Source organism: Acartia tonsa, chromosome 14, assembly GCF_053477335.1.
Source record: "Acartia tonsa isolate MP-2025a chromosome 14, ASM5347733v1, whole genome shotgun sequence".
Taxonomy (NCBI): domain Eukaryota; kingdom Metazoa; phylum Arthropoda; class Copepoda; order Calanoida; family Acartiidae; genus Acartia; species Acartia tonsa.
The window spans coordinates 805,639-830,000 of NC_137273.1; the positions used below are offsets into that span (position 1 = coordinate 805,639).

At 34.3% G+C, this 24,362-nt stretch overlaps 1 protein-coding gene across 2 annotated transcripts in view; it reads right to left on the reverse strand.

Annotated features, from left to right (window-relative positions):
* Positions 1 to 2,124: 2,124 nt before the first annotated feature.
* Positions 2,125 to 24,362, reverse strand: part of LOC145306352 (frizzled-4-like) — a 38,555-nt gene continuing 16,317 nt past the window's right edge. The window contains exons 5-21 of one of the 2 annotated variants that reach the window (XM_080148442.1): positions 19,181 to 19,247; positions 17,859 to 17,937; positions 16,757 to 16,858; positions 15,254 to 15,361; positions 14,484 to 14,584; positions 13,647 to 13,791; positions 11,698 to 11,761; positions 10,940 to 11,007; positions 9,112 to 9,198; positions 8,579 to 8,675; positions 7,847 to 7,965; positions 7,022 to 7,103; positions 6,041 to 6,113; positions 4,997 to 5,086; positions 4,229 to 4,294; positions 3,858 to 3,937; positions 2,125 to 3,324 (exon numbers count right to left, since the gene is read on the reverse strand). In XM_080148442.1, coding sequence (XP_080004568.1) covers positions 3,871 to 3,937; positions 4,229 to 4,294; positions 4,997 to 5,086; positions 6,041 to 6,113; positions 7,022 to 7,103; positions 7,847 to 7,965; positions 8,579 to 8,675; positions 9,112 to 9,198; positions 10,940 to 11,007; positions 11,698 to 11,761; positions 13,647 to 13,791; positions 14,484 to 14,584; positions 15,254 to 15,361; positions 16,757 to 16,858; positions 17,859 to 17,937; positions 19,181 to 19,247 — 1,415 coding nt within the window. In that variant the 3' untranslated portion in view covers positions 2,125 to 3,324; positions 3,858 to 3,870. Of the gene's footprint in view, positions 3,325 to 3,855; positions 3,938 to 4,228; positions 4,295 to 4,996; positions 5,087 to 6,040; positions 6,114 to 7,021; positions 7,104 to 7,846; positions 7,966 to 8,578; positions 8,676 to 9,111; positions 9,199 to 10,939; positions 11,008 to 11,697; positions 11,762 to 13,646; positions 13,792 to 14,483; positions 14,585 to 15,253; positions 15,362 to 16,756; positions 16,859 to 17,858; positions 17,938 to 19,180; positions 19,248 to 24,362 lie in introns of those variants that run through there. The other variant, XM_080148441.1, reaches the window with a different exon arrangement.

Consider the following 24,362-nt stretch of genomic DNA (forward strand, 5'->3'; position numbering starts at 1 on the left):
AAAATACTGCTCATTAATTCTAAATGGGAAGCAATTATAAAGCACTATAGATACACAGGAATCTAAAGGGATAAGCCAATGGCCGCCAAATTGATGCACATCCCCAATGATGATAATCAGAATTACTCCTTTTGTAGATTACACGTTTGGACACTCAACTTATTCACCCAACCAATCAAAATTTAATAAATAGTCCCCAAAGTTGATAAGCCAACGAATAACAAAACGTTAATATAAAATTTTTGGAGGCTATTCAAAAGAACATCCCTACTTTCCTGATAGATACAGGAAGGTATATTTGTTACAGGGCTCGGCAGCCATAGCTTTGTGGATTCTAAGAAGCTGCAAAAGTACCTTTTTTATGCTAAGGTTGTTAAGGTTCTGAAGCATGTATTCTAGCTGTATCAAAGGATGTAATCGCAATGATGAACATGGGATAGTTTTAGGCTATATTTTTATCCTATCTTTTTAGCCCTACTGTACAAACTATCTTCGGGACACCGTGACAGCAACAAACAAACGGACAGACAATCTTTTTGGGGACCATCGTTTTAATGACCCAAAGACTATAAAAATAACGAAACCACAGTTTTTTTAAAATTTGTGGAAGAAATAAAAACAAGATGCCATTTGATAAAGAAGGCATAAAAAATACTAAAAAATTAACAAAGAACATTTATTCAATTTACTGTTAATTAATTAATTAATATTAACTATTAAGCTCGTCACAATAACATTAGGCAACAACTAGTCAGGCAGACAGGGATAAGTCAATAGAAAATAAATTACTTTACCATAAGATTCAAATAATTGGATATTCAGTCTAAGAATCAAATGTAAAGATATTTTACTTTTACATTAAACAACCTCGCCCCCCCCCTCCTGGACATCCTTTCTTGGACTTAATTTTGAATTGAGGACAACAAGATTAATTTATTCTCAATTGCCTTATTCCTGAATTCCTTATTAAAATTACATACAAAATGTACAATAAATATAGATTAAAAGTAAAGTTAGTATTTTCCAGTATGGCTTTGAAACCGATTATCCGCTGGATTTAAACCGGTTCTATAAAAAATGTCATGTATGGCATCGTATTACAGACAACTTTCCACGAATATTGAAATACAAATACCAGTTTTGTAAGCCTGAGCCATCGGTCCCTCGGGTATAACTAAACTGGTTTTAATCATATGATTTTTATTTTCATATACGCATAAAGCTGTCTGTAATACGATGCGTTAGCCAACCATTATACAGTTAGTTTCTCTGTGGGGCCTAAAATGCAAAAAACCTAAAATGACCCCCTCCCCCATTTTAAATTTGTATTATATTTATAATAACTAAATATTCATTTTAAAATAACAAAAAAGATAGAAAAAATCATAGTATACACATAGAGAAGTTACTAAAAAAAGCTCTAAAACTTACAAAAATAAATTGTTAGCATCCGAAACTGTGTAAAGATATTTAGCAATTTTAGTTCATTTTATTTATGCATCGTATTATAGATAATTTTCTAAGGATAATAAAATAAAAATCATAAAATTAAGATTTATTACAGTTTTCTTGATAGCGAGGGACTAAAAGCGAGGTCCAACAAAACTGGAATTAATCTTATAATTTTCCAATAATTATCCGCGGAAAGCTGTCTATAATACGCTTAATAAATGAATATTATGCTTTAAATATCTTACAAATGAGTTAGTACACAATACATAAATCACAATTAAATAAGTTAATTATCAAAACATAAATTGTCATAATTTTATAATACAATTTACAATCAAATTTTGAACACTGGCTTTAAAATATCATTTATAGCATCGTATAACAGACAATTTTCTATGAATATTAAAATAAAAATAATAAAATTAACACCAGTTTGGTTAACCTTGCTTTCGGACCCTATCAAAACTGGTTTTAATCTTATATTTTTTATTTCAATATCTGTGGAAAGCTGTCTATAATACGATGCGATAAATACAATTATTCTCAATTATCAAAATTTAGAAAATCTTAAAAATCTTTGGCACTCAAACCTTTTTGTAAAAAAAACAATCTATATTGCATGAAAAATTTCGCGTATGTATAGTCCCTTTCGTGGCAACGTCCCTTAAGGAGCGATTTGTCGTATTTTTAAAATGGCTTTTAATAGGTTATTTTAGGATAGGTTAGGTTATATTGGGTTAGATGATTGACCCGCAGGGTTAGGCAATTGGCCCCGCAGAGTTAGAGCACCCTGCAGGGGCTAGAAATAGGAGAAAAGCTACTGTGAAAATACGAAAAATCGCCCCTTAAGGAGCGTTGCCACGAAAGGGACTATACCCAAAGTTTCTTAAATATCGAGAAACATCTTGCATAGGTATGAACTTTTTAAAATTGCATTTAAAACATGTTGTACTATTTGTACGAAACTTTCCTTAAATGTGCCTAAAGAGCATTGCCACCCCCTCCCTCCTGAATCACTTTTAAAATATATTGAAATTAAGGGGGGAGGTGTATTTTTTTTCTATGCCTAACCCCTGCAAAGCCTATACATTTGGTGCCCAAACTTCATAGTACCCAATATAACAAACCTACTGACAAAAAACTACTACCACCCCTTAATTTTTAACCTATCTAAAAATAAAGAGGGTGCGGGGGGATGTCTAGGCTCGACAAGGCGCTTTGAGGGAAACTGCCAATTTACTTTAATTATAAAACAAGAAAAAGATTTGGGTATAGTCCCTTTCGTGGCAACTGCTCTTAAGGGGCGATTCATCGAATTTTCAAAACTAAAGCTTATTTAATGTGGAAATACGAAGAACCGCCTCTTAAGAGGCGTTGCCACGAAAGGGACTATACCCAAATATTTAAATGTGAAATATTTGAGCAACTTATTTTTTGGCCTTTTTAATATATTGCTAGATTATTATTAAGTACTACAGTCTTTTCATTAGTTAGTCGTTTTTTTTAGATTTCAATACGAAAAAAGGTATTTTTTTAACATTTTTTAGAGGCTTCTGATGGCCAAACAGCTGGATGTCAGGGAAGGGTGGGGGGACATTGGACTGTAAATTACACTGGTACCCAAAGTTTTATAACCAAGTTGGATAATAAACTTTGGGTACTTTTATTGATTCTGATTAGTTAGATCCAATAATTTTAATCTAAGGAAGGGGAAATTTTGTTATCCATCATTGGGGATAAACATCAATCAATTGTCCATTGTTTTTATATATGCAGCCGCCAGCCGTTTGGCCGTTCAAATGACTAAAAATACCTTCCTTCATATTCAACAATATATTCATTTTGATTTATATTTTTGGCAATTTTGACAACCTTTTATTCAACAATTTTTATTACTAGCGTCTACGCCCCTAGAGACCTGTAGGGAGAGCAAAAGTCAACCCTCCTTTGAAATATTAATTTTTTAATGTAATTTTTTTTTATCTCATGGGGTAGGTAATATTTTTTGGGCTTCGTTTCTTGGGAAGGTCGAGCTAAACTCCCAAAATATCTATATATAGAATTTGGGTTATGTGAAGGAAACGAAGTTGCGGGTTTCATCGTATTTTTACAGTAGCTTTTTAAAGGTTATTTTAGGTTAAGTAAGGTGATTGCCCCGAAGGGTTAGAGCCCCTTGCAGGGGCTAAAAATAGGAGAAAGGCTACTGTGAAAATATGACGAAACCCGCAAATTCGTTTCCTTCACTTGACCCTAAACCTTTTCTACGCCTATAAGAAGCTTCAATGTGAAGGAGAACCATGATAATCATTCGCTACACTCACTCACATAAACACAAACACTCACACACACAAATAGACATCCTGTTATTTTATATAAGGATTTGATTTGATAGCAAGTAAAGCTACCCTATAGTTGTTGTTAGATGATAATTTTGTTGTCCTCCACCATGTATGGTAGTCCCCGGGGGGTCGAACTTCTCTCTGAACTAAAATAAGACATAAATAATTTTTAAAATCTCGAAACCTTTACAAAAAAAATATTTTTGTCTTTTGAAGCTTGACAGACAGACCGACGGACCAAGTAGATTAAATACTAGATGATCATTGGTACAGAGAATCTTCATAAAAAATTTCAGCTGCCTATCTATAATAGAAGACGAGAAAATCACATTTCCTGCATAGACAGACAAAGTGAATTATAGAGTAGCTTCAGATAAAACGTAATGCAGGGATCTTAAGGGATAAGACACTGGATGATAATAAAACTAAAATAGTACCTTAATTTTCCAAGATTCTTCATGGTTAGTGCCGTCTCCTTGGTTTGACTAGTCGTGGGGGCGGGCCTACAAATAATGGATGGAATAAACGTAGATATTGTGACAGGGGTATATTTTGATTGGTTGTTTATTAAGTTGAGTGTTCGAGCGTTTTAACCACTAATCTTGTGCTATAGAAGGGGTATTTTGTGTATCATCATTAAGGATGTACATTAATTTATTAGCCATTGTCTTATCCATTTAGATCTCTGGACAGGGGAAACATTGTCGTCAATTTAGGTTGCTAATATGGACATCATTTATTGGTCAGTTCGTTCATTCAATAGAAGGGAAGGGGATGGGGGATATCGTTATTTTAGGCAGCTACAAGTTTCACTTTATAGGAGTGCATGAAAATCTGGTGTAAGATCTCTAAGTAATGATAAATCCTTTCATACAAAAATATAGTCGAAGGGTCTATATAATAGTAGATAATTTTGGACTAAAATACAGTGAGAAACAAGTTTTTTTTCTTTTATGGTATGGCTCAGAACTGGTTTTAATCCAGTCCAAATTAATTGGATTAGGAGCAATAATCTAATATAAATATAATTATCTAACCCCCCTCCCCCACAAATACAAAAATTACATCTAAAAATCAAAGTATAGGGACGACCCCCCCCCCCCCACACTTCCTCAAGTGCCCCAAGAGGCCTCTAGGGATGTAGCTAATACCAACAAATATTTAGAGTAGCTTCGCTACTAAACCAAACAAAACGACGTACTTACCGATATGCTACTTTAGGAAAGATAGGGGTGGAGGGTTTGCTTTGATTCCAAGAACATGAGGTTAGGAAGCTTTTCCATACTGATATTGTCCTAAATAATAATAATAATCTTTAATAAGTTTAATTTTCATAAAAAAATGTATTCCTTTTTTAAATAAAAAAACAAACAAAAGATCGTTCGTGTACAGACATTCAACCCTATAGAGATAGTGTTTTTTTTCCAATACTAAAAGCAAAAAAATTTAAATCCGAAGAAAAATATGATACGACATGATACGCAAAATTTAGATTTAAATATTTTATTTGAAAAAAACCCCCTAAAATCTGAAAATATGCAAAAATATTCAAAATATTCGTTACACACTGCGGCTCAATAAAATAACCTAACCTAAAATAACCTAGCAAAAGCTACTCTGAAAATATGAAGAACCCGCTACTTCGTGTTCTTTCCATGATCCAAAAATGTATTAATATAATCATTAAAAAATATATAAATTCGGGTATAGTTCCTTTCGTGGCAACTCTCCTTAAGGGGCGATTCTTCGTATTTTATACAGAAGGTTTTCTCCTATTTCTAGCCCCTGCGGGGGGCTCTAACCCTGCGGGGCCAATTGCCTAACCCTATAGGGCAATCACCTAACAGGATATAACCTAAAATAACCTATAAAAAGCCATTTTAAAAATACGACGAATCGTCCCTTAAGAGGCGTTGCCGCGAAAGGTACTATTCCAAAAAATTCTACCTAGATGATAGAACCCAGGAACCAGATATAACACCAATAACTAACCATATTAATATAATATTAATTAATAACTAGCGGCTGCGCACCTATTATCTAAGGGCTCTATATTGCAATTAAATAGCCTAAAACCATACCCAGACTTAAAAAAATATAATAGCATAAAACCATCAAAGGACCTATGGGAAGCTTCACTGTAAAGGAGAACAATATCAGTTCAGCAGTTGGCGATATCCTACGCTACAGACTAAAACAACCTTACTACTTTATATAATAGGATAGAGTAGCTACAATAAAAACCCTACCTGGATGACAGTACCCAGGAACCAGAAATGATACCAACAACCAGCCACATTGATATGCGCAGCATAAAGATTTCTAAACAAAAAAATGTATGAACAATTAGGGTAAATCCGTCCGTTTGTTCCTAAGGTCGATAGCTATTATCTTTTGATTTGGTTTTTAGAATTGTCTTTTCGTTCACAATCTTGACATGTATATTCCTGTAACAGTTAGGTATAAATTAGGGTTGGGCCGGATACTTTTTTGGCCGGATACCGGATATCCAGCTGATTTCTAATGCCGGATATCCGGCAGAACCGGATATCCGGCCCAACCCTAGTATAAATGTCCATATGTCATTGTCCATTTTCTATCTAAACCATGTTGATCTTTAAAACTTTTTAGGTATATGTTATAACTATAAAATCATCTGATTTTTGAATAATGATTTCTGGGGCAACAAGTTACAGTGTTATAAGTGAACTGAGTATCTCTATAATAAGTCCTCAAAATGTAAGTATGTCCTTAACCAGTATTCTATACTCTTGCAAAAAAATTTATTAAAAAATTAATATTCTGCCTTTCAAGTTCTGACACTCTACAACGCTCGTTTGTTCTAACGTCTGACTTTTTCTACTAAGCTTTTATGGATGTTGTCTTCCTTGTTTCTTTCCGATTTCGGTTCAAAAGGAAAAGACAATGGCCGATAAATTGATGTAAGATGATACACAAAATTACCCCATCTGTAAATTAAAATTAGTGGTTGAAACGTTTGACAACTCAACTTAATGAAACAACTAATTAAACTTTACTGAAGTCCCCAAAGACAACGAATAAGAAAACCTTAATATAAAACTTTGGGGACTAGGGTAATAAATAGTATATACGCGGAGTTTATGACAGGAAAAAAATTGTCGTCAATTTAGGTTGCTAACATAAACATCATTTATTGGACGGTTCGTTCATCCTGTGAGGGAAGGGGATGGGTTTTTCTATGTTTTTACCTACGATAGAAGTGCCAGAGGCTTGTGATCGCCAGGCCGGCCGTTCCAACCATTCATACACCATGGAGGCCAGCACACATATCTAAATATATTAGGTAAGTACTGGTTGAAAATTTTGGACTAGGGATGGCAATCTGTCAATTTTTAGGACCCGATTCTTACAAGAATCCGTCCAAAAAATGGCGGATTCTCCGTGGATTCCGAATTCTTATTTTTGGCGGATTCCGGATTCTAGCAATATTTTAAAAGGCTTTTAAAAAAATTAAAAACTTAAGTGCTGCATATGTCCTAAAAATTAATGCTCTTGGTGTTCTCTATAATTCACTTCCGAGAATCGAACCAGAATTTAAAAGATATTTTATATAATGATGATAATGACAAGTATTAAAAAACTCAAGACGCTAATCTTAGCCTACCAATTATGAATCCGAATTCGCTATTAAAAAAACGGATTCCGACCGGATTCGAAAATTGGCCAAATATCTTCTAGTTAATCTTCAGAAAATCACATATCCCCTCATAGCGTTACGGACTGACAAAGTGAGAAAAAAAATTAAGATAATAGTTATTTATCGCATCGAATTATAGACAGCTTCTATCTGCGGATATTAAAATGAAAAATTATGTGATTAACTTCAGTTTTATTACTCCTGAGGGGCCGAAGGCCCGACCAAAAAACTGGCATTAATTTAATGATTTCTATTTTGATATTCATGAAAAACTGTCTGTAATACAATGCTATAAATGCATTTTTTGTACAAGAACCGGTTCTTATCCAGTGGATATTGAACGGTTTTGAATGCAAACCGACAAATCCTTTTTTACCTGTGGTATTGTATAGAATACACTGAATATTCCAATCCTAGCCAGAAGTTTTCTAGTAACCTCTCCGGGGTTAACCAAGCTTCCCACCACCCCAGAAAGGAAAAAGAAGGATGCAGATCCTGAAATAGTATTTTATTAATTTAGGTTAGGTTATCTTGGATACTTAATAATCCAACAGAGTTAATAAAGGACATTGTGGAATAAGGAGAAAACTAATTTATCTTCCATTAACCTCTCTGAGGTTAACTAAACTTCCCACCACCCCAGAAAGGAAAAAGAAGGATGCAGAACCTAAAACAGCACTTTATTAATTTAAGTTAGGTTAAATTGGACATATGTACATAAATAGACAGACAGACAGACAGACATACAGACAGACGGAAATACAGACGGACATACAGACTGACATACAGACAGAAATACAGACAGACATACAGACAAACATACAGACAGACATACAAACAGACATATAGACAGACATACAGACAGACATACAAACAAGCAGAAAGACAGACATACAGACAGACGGACATATTTACCCAAATAGAATGAGTAGGGTATAATAAGGAAGGTTAGGAGACCATATTCAGTTTTATTGCCATACAGACAGAAATACAGACAGACATACAGACAAACATACAGACATACATATGGACAAACACACAGACAGACAGACATACTAACAGACATACAGACAGACAGACAAACAGAGAGACAGACGGACATACTTACCCAAATAAAATGAGTAGGGTATAATAAGGAAGGTCAGAAGTCCATATTCAGTTTGTTGTCCAGGTAGGCATATACCGGTCAACTCGTCGCCTTCAATCTAAAATAATGGATATATAAATTACTTGGATGTTGTGCCAGATTTTCGTGTGCTCTAATAAATTGTTATCCACAGCTGGTGGCTTTAATTCACCCCCTTTACCCCATCCCCTCTCCCCCTACATAAGGTCCAAATTTTCGAACGACAAATTTTCCCCTGTCAAAAAATCCACATGTATCATATATCCATTAATCTAAAACTATTCACCCGTATATTAAGAAGACAATGGACGATAAATTGATGTTTAACCCCAATAATGATTAACAAAATATCCCTTACTGTAGATTAAAATTGTTGGTTGAAAAGATTAAACACCAACAAATCAAAGTTCAGAAAAAGTAGCCAACCAACATATAAGATAATGTGGTTATAAAAGGTTGGGTACCAGTGTAATTTATAGAGCAATGTCCCCTCCCTCCCTATCCCAGAAACTTACCTCATATAGTAGGAGGACTAGAATGGTATGAACAGCTGGGAGGCCCCATCCCACAAGATGATATACAGGAGAAAATGATTCTAGCTTCTAAACAAAAATAATAAACATCATATAGTTTTAGGTAATCCTATATATAAAAGTAACAGGATGTCTAACTGTGTGTACCAAACATTCTCGGTAACCGCTGACCCATAAGGTTCTCCTTTACAGTGAAGCTTCTTAGAGGTCCAAAGTGGTTTTATATCTATTTTAGGTGAGGGTTCCTGAACCATCCAATGAGAAATCTCCCCTAGAAAAAAATATCCAGCAGCGGGATCCTTAGGTACAAACACACAGATACAGACAGGCAAACATCCTGTTACTTTTATATTAAAATTACAACACATTACACACATAAATCAACTCGCATAAATCACACACACACAAACACCAAGGATCTAAAGGGATAAGACAATGGCCGATAAGTTGATGTACATCTCCAATGTTAATACACAAAATTACACCTTTTGTAGATTAAAATTAGTGGTTAAAACGTTTGTACACTCAATTTATAAAACAACAAATCAAAATTCATTAAAAGTCCCCAAAAATGTTAAGTTAACGAATAAGTAAACGTGATTTTAAAACTTCGTGGACTAGTGTAATAAACAGCCCATTGTCCCCCCTCTCTTTGCACACACACACACACACACACATATTCACAAAAACACACAAACACACACACATACTCAAACAGAAACGTTTAATGCAGTTTTTTTTACAGGGAACTTAAGAGATAAGACAATGGATGTTAAATTGATGTAGTACATCCCTTATGATGATAAACAAATTTACCAATATTTACTGTTAGTAATCATTGGGTAAATACACCAATTTATCGGCCATTGTCTTATCCCCTAATACACATGCAATTTTTATGCAGTGAAAAAAAACTGTATAATTAAATTTTTTTTTTTACAAATTTATGATGCTTAAGTAAAAGTACAATATGCAGGGATCTTAAGGGATAAGACAATGGACGATAAATTGATGTACACCCCCAATGATGATAAACAAAATTGCCTCTTCTGTGGATTAAAATTGTAGACAGAGAAATTTGAACCAACTAATTAATAATTAAGAGTAATAAAAGTACCAACGAATAAGATAACGTTATAAAACTATGGGTACCAGTGTAATTTACAGTCCAATGTCCCCTCCCTCCCTCCTGACCTTTCTGCAGTGAGGAAAGTTGTAATAATTAAATTCTTTTTTGGAAATTTATGATGCTTAAGGAAAAGTACAACATGGAACAGAATCTTCTTTTTGTATAAAACAGGGAGGGAGGGAACATTGGACTGTAAATTATACTGGTACCCAAATTTTTATGCTCGCTCTATAATTTAAAGATTTAATAATTTTATGTAATATTATTAAATCGTGATTGGTTGGTTCAAACTAGCACTGTCCAAAATTTTGAATTGTTAATTCTAATCTAGAGTAAGGGTAATTTTGTTTAACATAATTTGATGGGATGTACATCAATTTGGGGGGATGTAATAAAAAGAAAACATTTTAGATTCAAATCGATTAAAATAAAAATAATACTTATTATAGCACATAGGGAAATTAGGGATAAGAAACTGGTTGATATATTGATGTACATCTCAACTGATGAGAAACAAAAATACCTCTTATGTAGATTAATATTATTGGATGAAATCACTACAAATTTAAAACCAACCAGTCAAAATTAATCAAAGTATCCAAAGTTTTAGAGCCAACTAAACAGGTTATAAAACTTTGGGTACCAGTATAATTTACAGTCCAATGTCCCCTCCCTCCCTACCTTAGAATCCATGTTTGTAAAGAGAAGCAGGGACCAAGTTACTGTTGTTAGGGTCCACCAAACACAACCTAAACAGAGGAAAAATAACATCTATCTATCTGAAAGTCTGTCTGTTGTAAGTATCCACCATACACAACCTAAATTATAAAGAATAAAAATAACAGGATGTCCATCTTCTATATCAATGTCTGTATGTTTGTCTGTCTGTTGTAAGTATCCACAATACACAACCTAAATTATAAAGAATAAAAATAACAGGATGTCCATCTTCTATATCAATGTCTGTATGTATGTCTGTCTGTTGTAAGTAAATGATAAGAGACACAACTGTACAGTAGGGCGTTGTTGTCAGAATATGCCCCCTCCCCCTACTAAAAAAAATGTTAAGTAAAGGGTCCCCCCCCCCATTTACCTAAAAAAAACTATACCTGCAAGACTAGAAAAGTAAATGATAAGATACCCAACTGTACAATAAGGGGTTGGTGCCAGAATATGCCCCCTCCCCCCAACAAAAAAGTAAACCGAAGGAGTTGTGGTCATAATATACCCCACCCCCCTACAAAAAAAGTGTACCTGCAAGACTAGAACAGTAAATGATTAGATAAACACCTATACAATAAGGGGAGGGTGTCAGAATATGCCCCCTCCCCCCAACAAGAAAAAGTCAACCGTAGGGGTTGTGGTCTTAAAGCGAGTGTGAACTATGGGGTTGATGCCCCTAACCCCCCCCCCCCCTACCCCCAACAAAAAATGTGTACCTGCAAGACTAGAAAAGTAAATGATAAGATACACAACTGTACAATAAGGCGTTGGTGTCAGGCCCTAGAAATATAAACAAAAATTAATTATGATGGAATTGTCATATTGACTTCAAATTTTCAACAAGCTAGTAGGTACATCGTACTCATATTGATTTTTAACCATGAAGGCAGATTCACGTAACAATGAGGAAAAATTTTGAAAGCGTGTTAACTCAATAATCATTGCAGAAAAGTCTGTACGTCCATTGTGTTTTTTAGAGTCCACGTTAGGTAACTTGAATTTGTGACAACTTCTAGTATAATAAGGCATATTTCTTATAAGTTAATCATCTATAGAGCAAATGAAAATACTTCTTTAAATGGCAGTGCGAACAACGTTATCTTATTAGCTTGCTCAAAAACGTTGGGTACTATTATAAAATATTGATTGGTTAGGTAGTTTAAGTGTTTTTCGACTTATAATTTTAAATCACAGAAAAAAATCAACAGTTATAGAGCAGCTGTGCTACTATAGACACCCCACAAAACTCAAACCTTCCCCCTTCTCCTCTCAATTCACATTATTTTGACCGCTTCCCCTTCATTTTTTGTACAACCATCTTATAGTAAAGTCATACATATTTTTTCTTAGTGAATTGTTAGTACCTATATAATGCTTTTTATCATAATTATTTGTTATCAAAGTTAGGTTTAAATGTTTTACCCTTAAAGAATGTTTTATCATACACTTATTTTATTGTTGTTTTTTCAGATGCGATTGATAATGAGTATTTTTTACTTGAAATATATTTCGGAATGATGAAGTAGACTTTTTTCCTTTTAAATTGGGTTGAGAAAGATTTATAACTGAATAGTTTTTTTCACAGAAGGAGTTGTCATGAATATCCTCATTGGAGGGTTTATATCAATTTATCATCCATCGTCTTATCCCTTAACATCCCTGTTTAAGCTGCCTCAATTACCTGTCTTACGAGTATGAAGCCCACACTTAGTGTCCAAACTTTTCAACCAATAATTGTCTCACCTGTCTAACTAGGAGACTTGGTCCCCCCTTTGTATGGGTGCAGGAGATAAGCAACGCCCCAAATATGAGGCGGAGAATCTAGCCCACACTTAGTGTCCAAACTTTACAACCAATAATTGTCTCACCTGTCTAACTAGGAGACTTGGTTCCCCCTGTGTGTGGGTACAGATATAAGCTCCACCCCAAATATGAGGCGGAGCTTATATTCCACACTTAGTGTCCAAACGTTTCAACCAATAATTGCCTCACCTGTCTAACTAGGAGACTTGGTTCCCCCTGTGTATGTGTACAGGATATAAGCTCCGCCCCCAAAGTGTCCAAACTTTTCAACCAATAATTGACTCACCTGTCTAACTAGCAAACTTGGTTCCCCCTGTGTATGGGTACAGGATATAAGCTCCGCCCCAAATATGAGGCGGAGAATGTAGCCCACACTTAGTGTCCAAACTTTTCAACCAATTATTGTCTCACCTATCTAACTAGCAGACTTGGTTCCCCCTGAGTATGGGTACAGGATATAAGCTCCGCCCCAAATATGAGGCGGAGCTTATATTCCACACTTAGTGTCCAAACTTTTCAACCAATAATTGACTCACCTGTCTAACTAGGAGACTTGGTTCCCCCTGAGTATGGGTAAAGGATATAAGCTCCGCCCCAAATATGAGGCTGAGAATGTAGCCCACACTTAGTGTCCAAACTTTTCAACCAATAATTGTCTCACCTGTCTAACTAGAAGACTTGGTTCCCCCTGAGTATGGGTACAGGATATAAGCTCCGCCCCCAGAGTGTCAAAACTTTTCAACCAATAATTACTCACTTACCTGTCTAACTAGCAGACTTGGTTCCCCCTGTGTATGGGTGCAGAATATAAGCTCCACCCCCAAAGTGTCCAAACTTTTTAACCAATAATACCCTAACTCACCTGTCTAACTAGCAAACTTGGTTCTCCCTGTGTATGAGTACAGGATATAAGCTCCGCCCCAAATATGAGGCGGAGTATGTACCCCACACTCAAGATATTGTAGGATAGGTTAAGGAAGATTATACACCGTTCTGGATATTTAAACCTGCAAAATAAATGTGTTAATATAAAAGTAACAGGATGTCTGTCTGTTTGTCTTTAGCCCATGATATAATGACAGGGAAAAAATTGTGTTAATTTAGATTGCTAACATGGAACACAATTATTGGTCAGTTCGTTCGTTCATTCAGTAGCAGGGAGGGGGATGGGGCTGATCGTTATTTTAACCTGCTTAAAGTTTCAGTACATGATAATCTGATGTAAGATCCAAGTAATAATAAATTCATCATATGAACAGTTTGGGTTATATGAATATAACATGATGTCCATCTGTTTGTCTTTAGCCCATGATATAATGACAGGAAAAAATTGTGTTAATTTAGATTGCTAACATGGAAATCAATTATTGGTCTACTTAAAGTTTCAGTACATGATAATCTGATGTAAGATCCAAGAAAATTCATTATATAAACAGTATATGTTATATGAAAGTAACAGAATGTCTTTCTGCTTGTCTGTAGCCTAAGATCTCGCTAACCTCTCGACCGACATGATTCTCCTTTAGAGTGAAGCTTCTTATAGGTCCAGGGAAGGTATGTAACTATTTCAGGGGATGGTGCCTTAAACCTCCCAAGAGAAATACCCTCCCCCCCCTAAAGAATATTTTGATTAACCTTTAAAACTAAAATGGAAAGTACGGACGGACTGACCGACAGACAAAGTGAATTATAATATTACCTCGAAGTATCTAAACCATAAGTGAACAAAGTAAATAGACTAGTTATAAAGCAAAGAATTGACCAAACTGATAGCCAAACTTCTGCAAACTTCTTGTCCTCCTGAAATATAAACAGAGGATGATTTTTTCGGGTAATTCACTAAAGTTCATTGTTGGGTTGTAGTCAAATGCTCTTGTTGAGTCAAACTTTTCTTAATTTTGACCAAATATATGCATATGAAATTAGGAATCTAAAGGGATAAGACAATGGCCGATAAATTAAGGAACATCCCAAATACAGAAAATTACCCCTTATGTAGATGACAATTAGTGGTTAAAACGTTTGAACACTCAACTTCATAAACCAACCAATCGAAATTCATTAAAAGTCATCTAAGTTGATAAGCCAACAAATTTAATTATAAAATGTTATTATAAAACTTTGGAGACTAGTGTAATAAACCGCCCATTGTCCCCTCTCACCCTAGAAAATATAAGTGTTAAGTGCATAAATAAATTATTTTTTTGCAACTATGGTTAATCTTTTACTCGATTCTATAGATTACTGGAAGAGGTAGGGGACATTAACTGTAAGTAAATTACACTGGTACTCAAAGTTTTGTAAACGCTTTATCGTATTTGTTGGCACAAAAACTTTGGGTACTATATATATGGTTGTGATTGGTTGGTTCCAAACTTTTAACCAACATGTTATGGAAGGACAGACGGAAGGTCGTACAGACAAAGTGAGTTATAGAGTAGCTTCATTAACTACAAAAAAAATACTTACCGCATCAAAAATGATGTCCACTCCGCATTTTGGGACACACTCGTCCGTTTTGTTGATATAATGATAATTTATGGAATATTTTAGTTCACTACAGGTCCCGGAGTAGCCCTGAAATATAAATTATTGGTGGAAAACTTTGCACACTTCTTGTTAAAACTAATCAAACATGTTTTAATCAAAGTATCTGAATTTTACTAGCTAACAAATCAAAATGTGAGATAGCGTGTTTTTGAAACTTTGTGTATCATTATAATTTACATTCTAATGTACCCTCTCTCTCCATAGCTGACTAAATTGACAAAGTATGATGTAAAAAGATATTCGGTTAAACAGAAAGAACACATAATAAATTAGAAAATCACAAAACCTTTACCAAAAAAAAATATCTATGTTGTTTGTAGTATGACTGACGGACCAACAGATCAAATAAGGGGGGGGGGGGAAGTTTGTACATTTATTGGAAATGAAAATTCAGTAACAAATTTTGGCCTGGCCGTTTGGGCTTGTTTTTATAGTTATCAACCTAATTCTTTTTGTAAACTGTCTTTTATTTATCTACCTGTAAAACTTTGAAAATTGAATTTTGAAACTTTCCTTCTAGGAGCTAGTGGGACAAAAGCCCCCCCCCCCCTCCAAATACCAAAATTTTAAGTACTAAACTTAATTTTAAAGATATCGAGCTGATTTTTTAATGGAACCGTTATTACATAAATGAGTTGATTACTGATTAGCCTCCCCCATATTTCCTTTTTGCACTTCTAGGGGCTTGTAAGATTCTTACAAAAAGAATTAGATTAATAACTATAAAAGAGGCCTAAACGGCCAGGCCAAAATTTGATACTGTGTACAAACTCTCCCCCCCCCCCCCCCCCCAATTCACTGTATGCTTATTATATTTTAGACTCTATCTTAAATAGGAGCAGTGAAAAACCTCCAAAATATTTCAGAAATGCAGACACACATTCGAAATATATAGCGTAGCTTCGCCACTATCAAAAACAACGGTACAAAACCTACAAATGGTCAGTTGAGCACTAATACCCTCCTCCCATTATTTTTGAAAATATTATATAGAATGGTATTTCTAACCCCTGCAGGGCTACCCGTCACCAAATACAACCTAACCTAACCTGACTTTGTGTAATAAACAAACAAACAAAAAACTATCCCCCTTCTTATTTAATTTTTTTTCTAAATATAAGCGGGGGGGGGGGGGTAAAAGGGGGTTACTTTGTGTGGTAGCCCTAAAACTGATCAAGACATACAGACATATATTTAGAATTATAGAGTAGCTTCCCCACTAACAACCGACTACTCTTCCTTAAAAAGGGTTCTGTAATATACATGAATATATTGACAGGAGAAAAATTGAGGTTGATAACATGGACCTCATTTATTGGTCAGTTCGTTCATTCAGTAGGATGGGATGTAACGTTATTTTAGCCAGCTGCGAGTTTCAAATGAAAATGTGGTGCAACATCCATACAATAATATATCGATTACCTTAGCTGGTTTAATATTTTTGTACATGTTTGTCTCTAGAAACATCTTGAGGTGGGGATCCAGTTTGTTCAGCTTACTCGAGTCTTTACTTAATTCTTTGGCCTACAAATAAACAACAGTATAGATAAGTAATGCAACAATAACAAAATAAGAATGACAACAGCCATAAAGCTATAAAACGACAGTAGGACAAAAAACATCAACACTTGTAGAGTGTCAGAAAATAATATGTAATTTTAAACAAAATTGTACATAAATATGTGGCAAAATTGCTTATGTTTGAGTAAAATAAAGAAAAAATATTTATCTTTAAAAATGAAATAAATCGACATTAAACAGTCCTAAAATTGCTAAAATGCAGAATAATTATATTTGTAGACGTGAATATTGCAATATTGCACAGTATTCCTCATTTCCTATTGCCTACTATCTTCATAATACCTGTTCTAATAATTTAGGATTAATTGACTGTAGAGTATGATCCCTTGTATTAAACCCTGTGATACTCCCAACTTACCTGTTCTAATAACTTAGGATTGATTGCAGAGAATGTGGCCCTGTATTAAACCTTGCGGGACTCCCCACTTACTTGTTCTAATAATTTAGGATTTATTGATTGTAGATTATGAGGCCCTGTATTAAACCTTTCGGAACTCCCCACTTACTTGTTCTAATAACTTAGGATTTATTGACTGTACAGTATGATACATTAAACCCTACGGGACTTCACTTAGCTGTTCTAATAGCTTAAGATTTATTGATTGTAGAGTATGATCCCTTGTATTAATCCCTGCGGGACCCCCAACTTACCTGTTCTAATAACTTAGGATTTATTGATTGTAGAGTATGATCCCTCGTATTAAACCTTGTGGAACTCCCTACTTTACCTGTTCTAATAGCTTAAGATTTATTGATTGTAGAGTATGATCCCTTGTATTAATCCCTGCGGAACCCCTAACTTACCTGTTCTAATAACTTAGGATTGAATGACAGCAGAGTATGTAGCCCTGTATTAAACCTTGCGGGACTCCCCACTTACTTGTTCTAATAGTTTAGGATTGATTTACTGTGGGTATTAAACCCTGTGGGACCTCCAACTTACCTGTTCTAATAACTTAGGATTGATTGATTGCAGAGTATGTAGCCCTGTGTTAAACCCTGCGGGGCTGTCAGTACTACCACTATAATAAGACATAAATGTTTTTTTTTAATAGAAAGGCTACAACATAATTCTATGGTTGTTCGTCCGTCAGTCTATTATATCCTCGTCTAAAATTAAATAACGGGATGTCCTCTGTCCGTATCGCTAACTGTTGATCCGATATCTTTTTCCTTCTTTTACAATGTAGCTTCTCAAAGGTCAGAGAAAGGTTTAAAGAGGGGAGGCGGATGTGCCACTTTTTAAAACCAAAAGTAAAACGTGCATGATCTCAGCCCATGAAAGAGTTACAGCTCTAAATTTCGGCACAGCAGTTGCTTTTGTGGAGAACAATATGGAACTGTGAAGAAACGGCGGCGGAACCGCCGCTACCGTCAAAACCGCCGTTTTCCGCCGAATTTTTTTGCTTTTTCTCGCCATAATACCTAGACAATTTTCATTCATCTGAGATAAAGTTTTTTTTTCATAAAAAATTTCGCTTATATTTTCACTTGACACTTGTAAAATTTTGCACATTTTTTTTAATATTGACATGTTTGAAATATTTTAAGTGTCACGTGAAAATATAATGGAAATTTTTATGAGAAAAAAAGCTTATCTCATATGTTTGAGAACTGTCTAATTTGGCAAAAAAAGGAAAAAAATTCGGCGGGAAACGGCGGTAGCGGCGGTTCCGCCGCCGTTTCTTCCACAGCTCTATATTGTTCTCCACAAAAGCAACTACTGTGCCGAATTTTAGAGCTGTAACTCTTTCATGGGCTGAGATCATTCACATTTTACTTTTGGTTTCAAAAAGTGGCACATCCGCCTACTCCCTTAAAGCTAGCTATTAAAAATTGTTTTAATAAACTTTGGCCACCAGTATAATATACACTCCAATGTTCCCTTCCTTTCTACCTTTTGCAGACTAAGATTAACTATTGGTGAAAATGTTTGAACACTAACAAATCAAGATTTAATAAAAGTGTTCAAAGTTATAAAGCCAGATATTGATAGAATGTGTTAATAAACGTTGGATACCAGTATAATATACACTCAAATATCCCCTCCCTCCTGCCTTTTTCAGAGTAAGATTAACTATTGGTGAAATTGTTTGAACACTAACAAATAACAAATCAAGATTTAATGAAAATGTTCAAAGTCATAAGGTAAGCAAAATAATGAGAGAATGTTTAATGTTTAATGAACTTTGGGTATCCGTATAATATACAGTCCAATGTCCCCTCCCTCCCTCCCTGAATATATCAACAATTATGATAATTTTCCTTGTAGTATTTCCGCCATCCATGCACATATTATTCTCCTTGTTCATCCGCGGGAATTTCTCACACGCTGAAAATAAATAAAAACTAGATTAATTTCTATAAAAACAAGGATGACAACATCCATAAAAGCGAAGCACTGAAACGATAGGACAAACGAAAATTAACACTTGTTGAGTATCAGAACTGAATAAACTGAATATTAATGCATATGTCTTGTCTCATATTTGTTGCAAAACTTATACATGTTAATGTTTAAGGACATACTGACGTTTTACTTTTTAAGATAAGATAAGATAAGATTAGATTTATTTTCCTCAAAGGTACAACATGTTTTTATTAAGTATATATCATTCATTAAAGTTACTATGCTTTGATTGGTTTGTTTCCTCTGGTTTGTTAAGTTTGGTACAAATTTGAGAATAATTTACATAATAACTATTATTAAGTACCTAGCATGGAATTGGCTGAACTACGTCTCCACCTAGTTGCCAAGCCAAGTTCGTGTAGGATAAAAATAACATTTTACAAGAAAAATTCCATGCAACATTGTACCAGATAGTTGGCATAACCCTTTAAGGGTTGTGGAGCCACTGGTGTACTTTGACGCTTGCCAAGCCGATACAATGTTATATGTGCAAAAAAAAATCTTAACAATAATAATAATGATAAATACAGTATCTTGCTGTGTATTTCAGACATCCTCCTACTATCAGTTGCAACTCCTCCAAGCATAAATTCGGAACAATTAAGGAACCAAAACCTTCGTGAGAAGTTGCTATTCCCGTTGTGATCCCTTATCAACCCTGTCCTGACAGGTTCCTTTGTAACAAATTATTTTCATTATAGAGTGGAGTTTTGTCCGTGTCTAAGGACACCTCCACACTAGTAATTACAGGGCAACGATAAATATCGCGACAACGCTGGTCCAAACCAATAATCCAAAAAATAATAATAATAACGGTGAAAGTGACAAAAATATACCTGGATAATGTGTCTCTATATAAAAAACCGTACCTATGTAACGTACCTAGGTACCTAGGACTTGATTATAGAGATGCTTCGCTTATAACATTGCATCTTGTAATAGAAATCAGTAATAAAAAAATCAGATGAATATGAAAATATTTTAACATTCAACGATTATAGAATTGCTGCGCTTTCTAAGTCGTACCTAACTGTTATAGGAATCAGCATGCAAAGTTTGAAATCGATAGGACAATTCTAACCTGTTTAAATTAACGAAATTAGCTAACTGTAACGGACAGACGTACGGACGGACCGACCCTAATGATAGAAAAGCTTCGCTTTTAAAAATTACGCCTTTTATCCCTACTGGAGGAGAGGGGGGGGGGGGTGGAGTTTAAAAAAAAATAGGTAGTGCTTTTTATCTAGCAGCGATTTCTCTTAGAAGGTTGGTGTTACCCTCTCCAATAATAGTTTCCTGAACCTAATAGAAGCTTCACTGTAAAGTTGAGTTATAGGATTAGTAGCTAGGAAAGACAGAAACATAAAAATTCGGTTAGCTATGAATAGTTGAATTCCTTAGAATAAAATTAGCTATCTAGAAATTATATCCTGGAAAAATTTCGTCGTCCTATTACATAAATTTAAAAAAAACAAATTTAATCAAGGAATCCTCTTTAAGTTTGACGAATTTTGGGGTTAGATGGACCATCTAGATATTATATGTCTATTTCATAGATTTACTTATAAAGATGCTTCGCTGATAACATTATGTCTTTTCGTATCATGAATCAATATTCCGAAAATCAAATGAATATGATAGATTATGAAAACTATAAAACCAAAATAATCATCAAAATTTAAAATGGACGTTATAAAATTATAAGTGTACCTTTCTGTTACAGGAATCAGCATAGTAAGTTTGAAAATGATAGGATAATTCTAACATATTAAAAGTAACAATTAGAGTTAGGGACGAGACAGACAAACCAACCAAAAATAAAGAAAAGCCATGCTTTAAAAAATAAATGTTTTTTGATTAGGAGATTATTTTCTCAACAATTATTATATCTCTGCATCTATAGAAGTAATAAAATAAATGGCCTAATAAAAATAAGAAAATTCATAAAACAAATTGTTAAATACACTGTCAATTTAAAATTTCTTATCAAATTTGCTCAGGGAGGGAGGGGAAATTGGTCTGTAAATTATACTGGTACCCAAAGTTTTATAACCGCATTATCATTTTTTTGCCTCAAAAACTTTTGATACTTTAACTAGTAGAGTCCAAACTTTTTTAACCAATAATTTTAATCTTCAAAAGTGGTTATTTGTTTATCATCAATGGGGATGTATATCAATTTATCATCCATTGTCTTATCCCTTAATATCCCTGCAAATTTTACGTATATAATGACCACTATGTTATTATTTACTTTAGAAATTACTCATTTTAATAAAAGGGAAACTCCACTATATTATCCTTATATTAAAGTAACAAGATGTCTGTCTGTAGCTTAAGGTCTCGGTAATTGCCAGACATATCTAGTTCTTCTTTACAGAGAAGCTTTTGTATGTTATTTTGGGGGAGAGAGAAAGATAGAGAGAGAGAGAGAGAGAGAGGGAGAGAAAGAGAGAAAAGGAGAGAAAGAGAGTGATAGAGAGAAAAAGAGAAAAAAAAGAGAGAAAGAGAGAGAGAGATAGTGAGGAAGAGAGAGATGGTAAGGAAGAAAGAGAGAGAGAGAGAGAGAGAGGGGGAGAGGGAGAGAGAGAGAGAGAGAGAAAGAAAGAGAGAAATAGAAAGAGAAATAGAAAGAGAAAAAGAGAGAAAAAGAGAAAGAGAGAGGGGGAGACAAAAAACCTTACTACTTTAGCAAATAAGATAAACATAAAGAGTGTACTTTTAAATTACTCGTAGGAAGTGTTTGATATAAAATTCAGGTGTTATGTTATTAAAATCAAGCAATTATTATTTTAGCTAAATCCTAAAAGTAACAGGATGTCTTTCTATCTATCTATCTATCTTTCGTGCGAGTAACAACTGATATGATTCTTTTTTATAGTAAAGATTCTTATAGATTATGTAACTACAAACATGCTATTCTTATTTTAGCAAAATCCTATATAAAAGTAACAGGATGTGTGTCTGTCTGTGTGTAAGAAGCGACCGATATGGTTCTCTTTTATATAGTGAAGCTTCTTATAGATTATGTAACTACAAACATGCAAATTTAATTTTAGCAAAATCCTATATAAAAGTAACAGGATGTGTGTCTGTCTTTGTGTGAGTAGCCACTGATATGGTTCTCTTTTATAGTAAAGCTTCTTATAGATTATGTAACTACAAACATGCTATTCTTATTTTAACAAAATCCTATATAAAAGTAACAGGATGTGTGTCTGTATTTGTGTGAGTAGCCACCGATATGGTTCTCTTTTATATAGTGAAGATTCTTATAGATTATTTAACTACTAACATGCAATTCTTATTTTATCAAAATCCTATATAAAAGTAACAGGATGTGTGTCTGTATTTGTGTGAGTAGACACTGATATGGTTCTCTTTTATAGGGAAGATTCTTATAAATTATGTAACTACAAACATGCAATTCTTATTTTAGCAAAATCATATACCTTCCTGGGACCTATGAGAAACTACCATGTTAAGGAGAACCCGATCGGTTTAGCGGTAAACGAGATTCTTCGGTACAAACAAACTGACAAACATCCTGTTACTTTATTATAAGGATAAAACTAAAAGTAACAGGATGTCTGTCAATTTATAGCGTAGAAACCGCTGGACCACTATGGTTCTCCTTTTTTCCAGAGGCTTCTCATAAGTTGATGTACAGTACAGACCCAATGGTTATACACAAAATTACCCTTTTTAAAAGCGAAGCTTTTCTATAATTAGGGTCGGTCCGTCCGTACGTCCGTCCGTCCGTACGTCCGTCCGTCCGTCCGTAACGGATAGCTTTTTTCGTTAATTTAGGCATGTTAGAATTGTCATATCGATTTCAAATTTTGTATGGTGATTCCTTTAATAGTTAGGCACGATTTAGAAAACGTAGCAACTCTATAATCATCACCAAAATGTCCGTACGTCCATTTTAAACATGTTTGTTGATTTTTTTACTTTTTTAACAACAAATTTTTATGTGATCTAATCATCCTATTGATCTGATTTTTAGTATATTGATTCCTGGGACAACAAAGTATAATGTAATAAGCGAAGCAACTCTATAATCAAGTCCTAAAAATGTAAGTTTGTCCATAAACATAATCCTAAATCAAGCAGTTTTTCAACAAATTTACTTACAATTTTGCTTTGACTCTTATACATTTATATTATGATTATTCAGTTCTGACACTATACAATTGTTAATGTCTGTTTGTCCTACCGTTTCAGTGCTTCGCTTTTATGGATGTTGTCATCCTTGTTGTAGATTAGAATTAAATGTTTTAATATAAACAATCCTATCATAATAAGAAGTAACATTTATTGTCTAAAGCTAAAGATAACGGAAACTGCTGATCTAAATTGATTGTACTTTTCAGGGAAGCTTTATAGATGTTTTTGGGGGAGTTTTATTTTCATTTCATGACCTCCTTTCCCCTCCTCTAGAGGCTAGGGGGCAAAGCAACTAATTAATATTCTTCTATAATATTGACGCCCAATCTTTAAGGAACCATTAGCCGTACAGACAAAAAACCCTAAATTGTAGAATAGCCTTGCTTCGGAAAATTTAAAGCACAAGATAAACTGACTGTTATCTCTCTCTCTTTGCATAGTATACAAACAGGGAGGGAGGGGACATTGGACTGTTAATTATACTAGTGCCCAAAGATTTATATCCATGTAATATTATTTATTGCCTTTAAAAACTTTGGGTACTTTTTTAGAATTGTTATTGGTTAGTCTCAAGCTACAACATTTTCACCCTATACTGTTTATCTACAAGATGGGTCATATTGTTTATTATCATTATGAATGGATGTAATAAACGCCCGAGAGAGAGGGGGGACAATGGCCTGTTTATTACACTAGTCCCCAAAGTTTTATAATAACATTTTCTTAATCGTTGGCTTAACAACGTTAGTAAATTTTTATTAGTTGATTCCTTAAATTGAGCGTTCAAACGTTTTTACCAAAAGGGGTAATTTATTATCATTGGGGAAGTACATCATTTTATTGTCCATTGTCTTATCCCTTAAGATC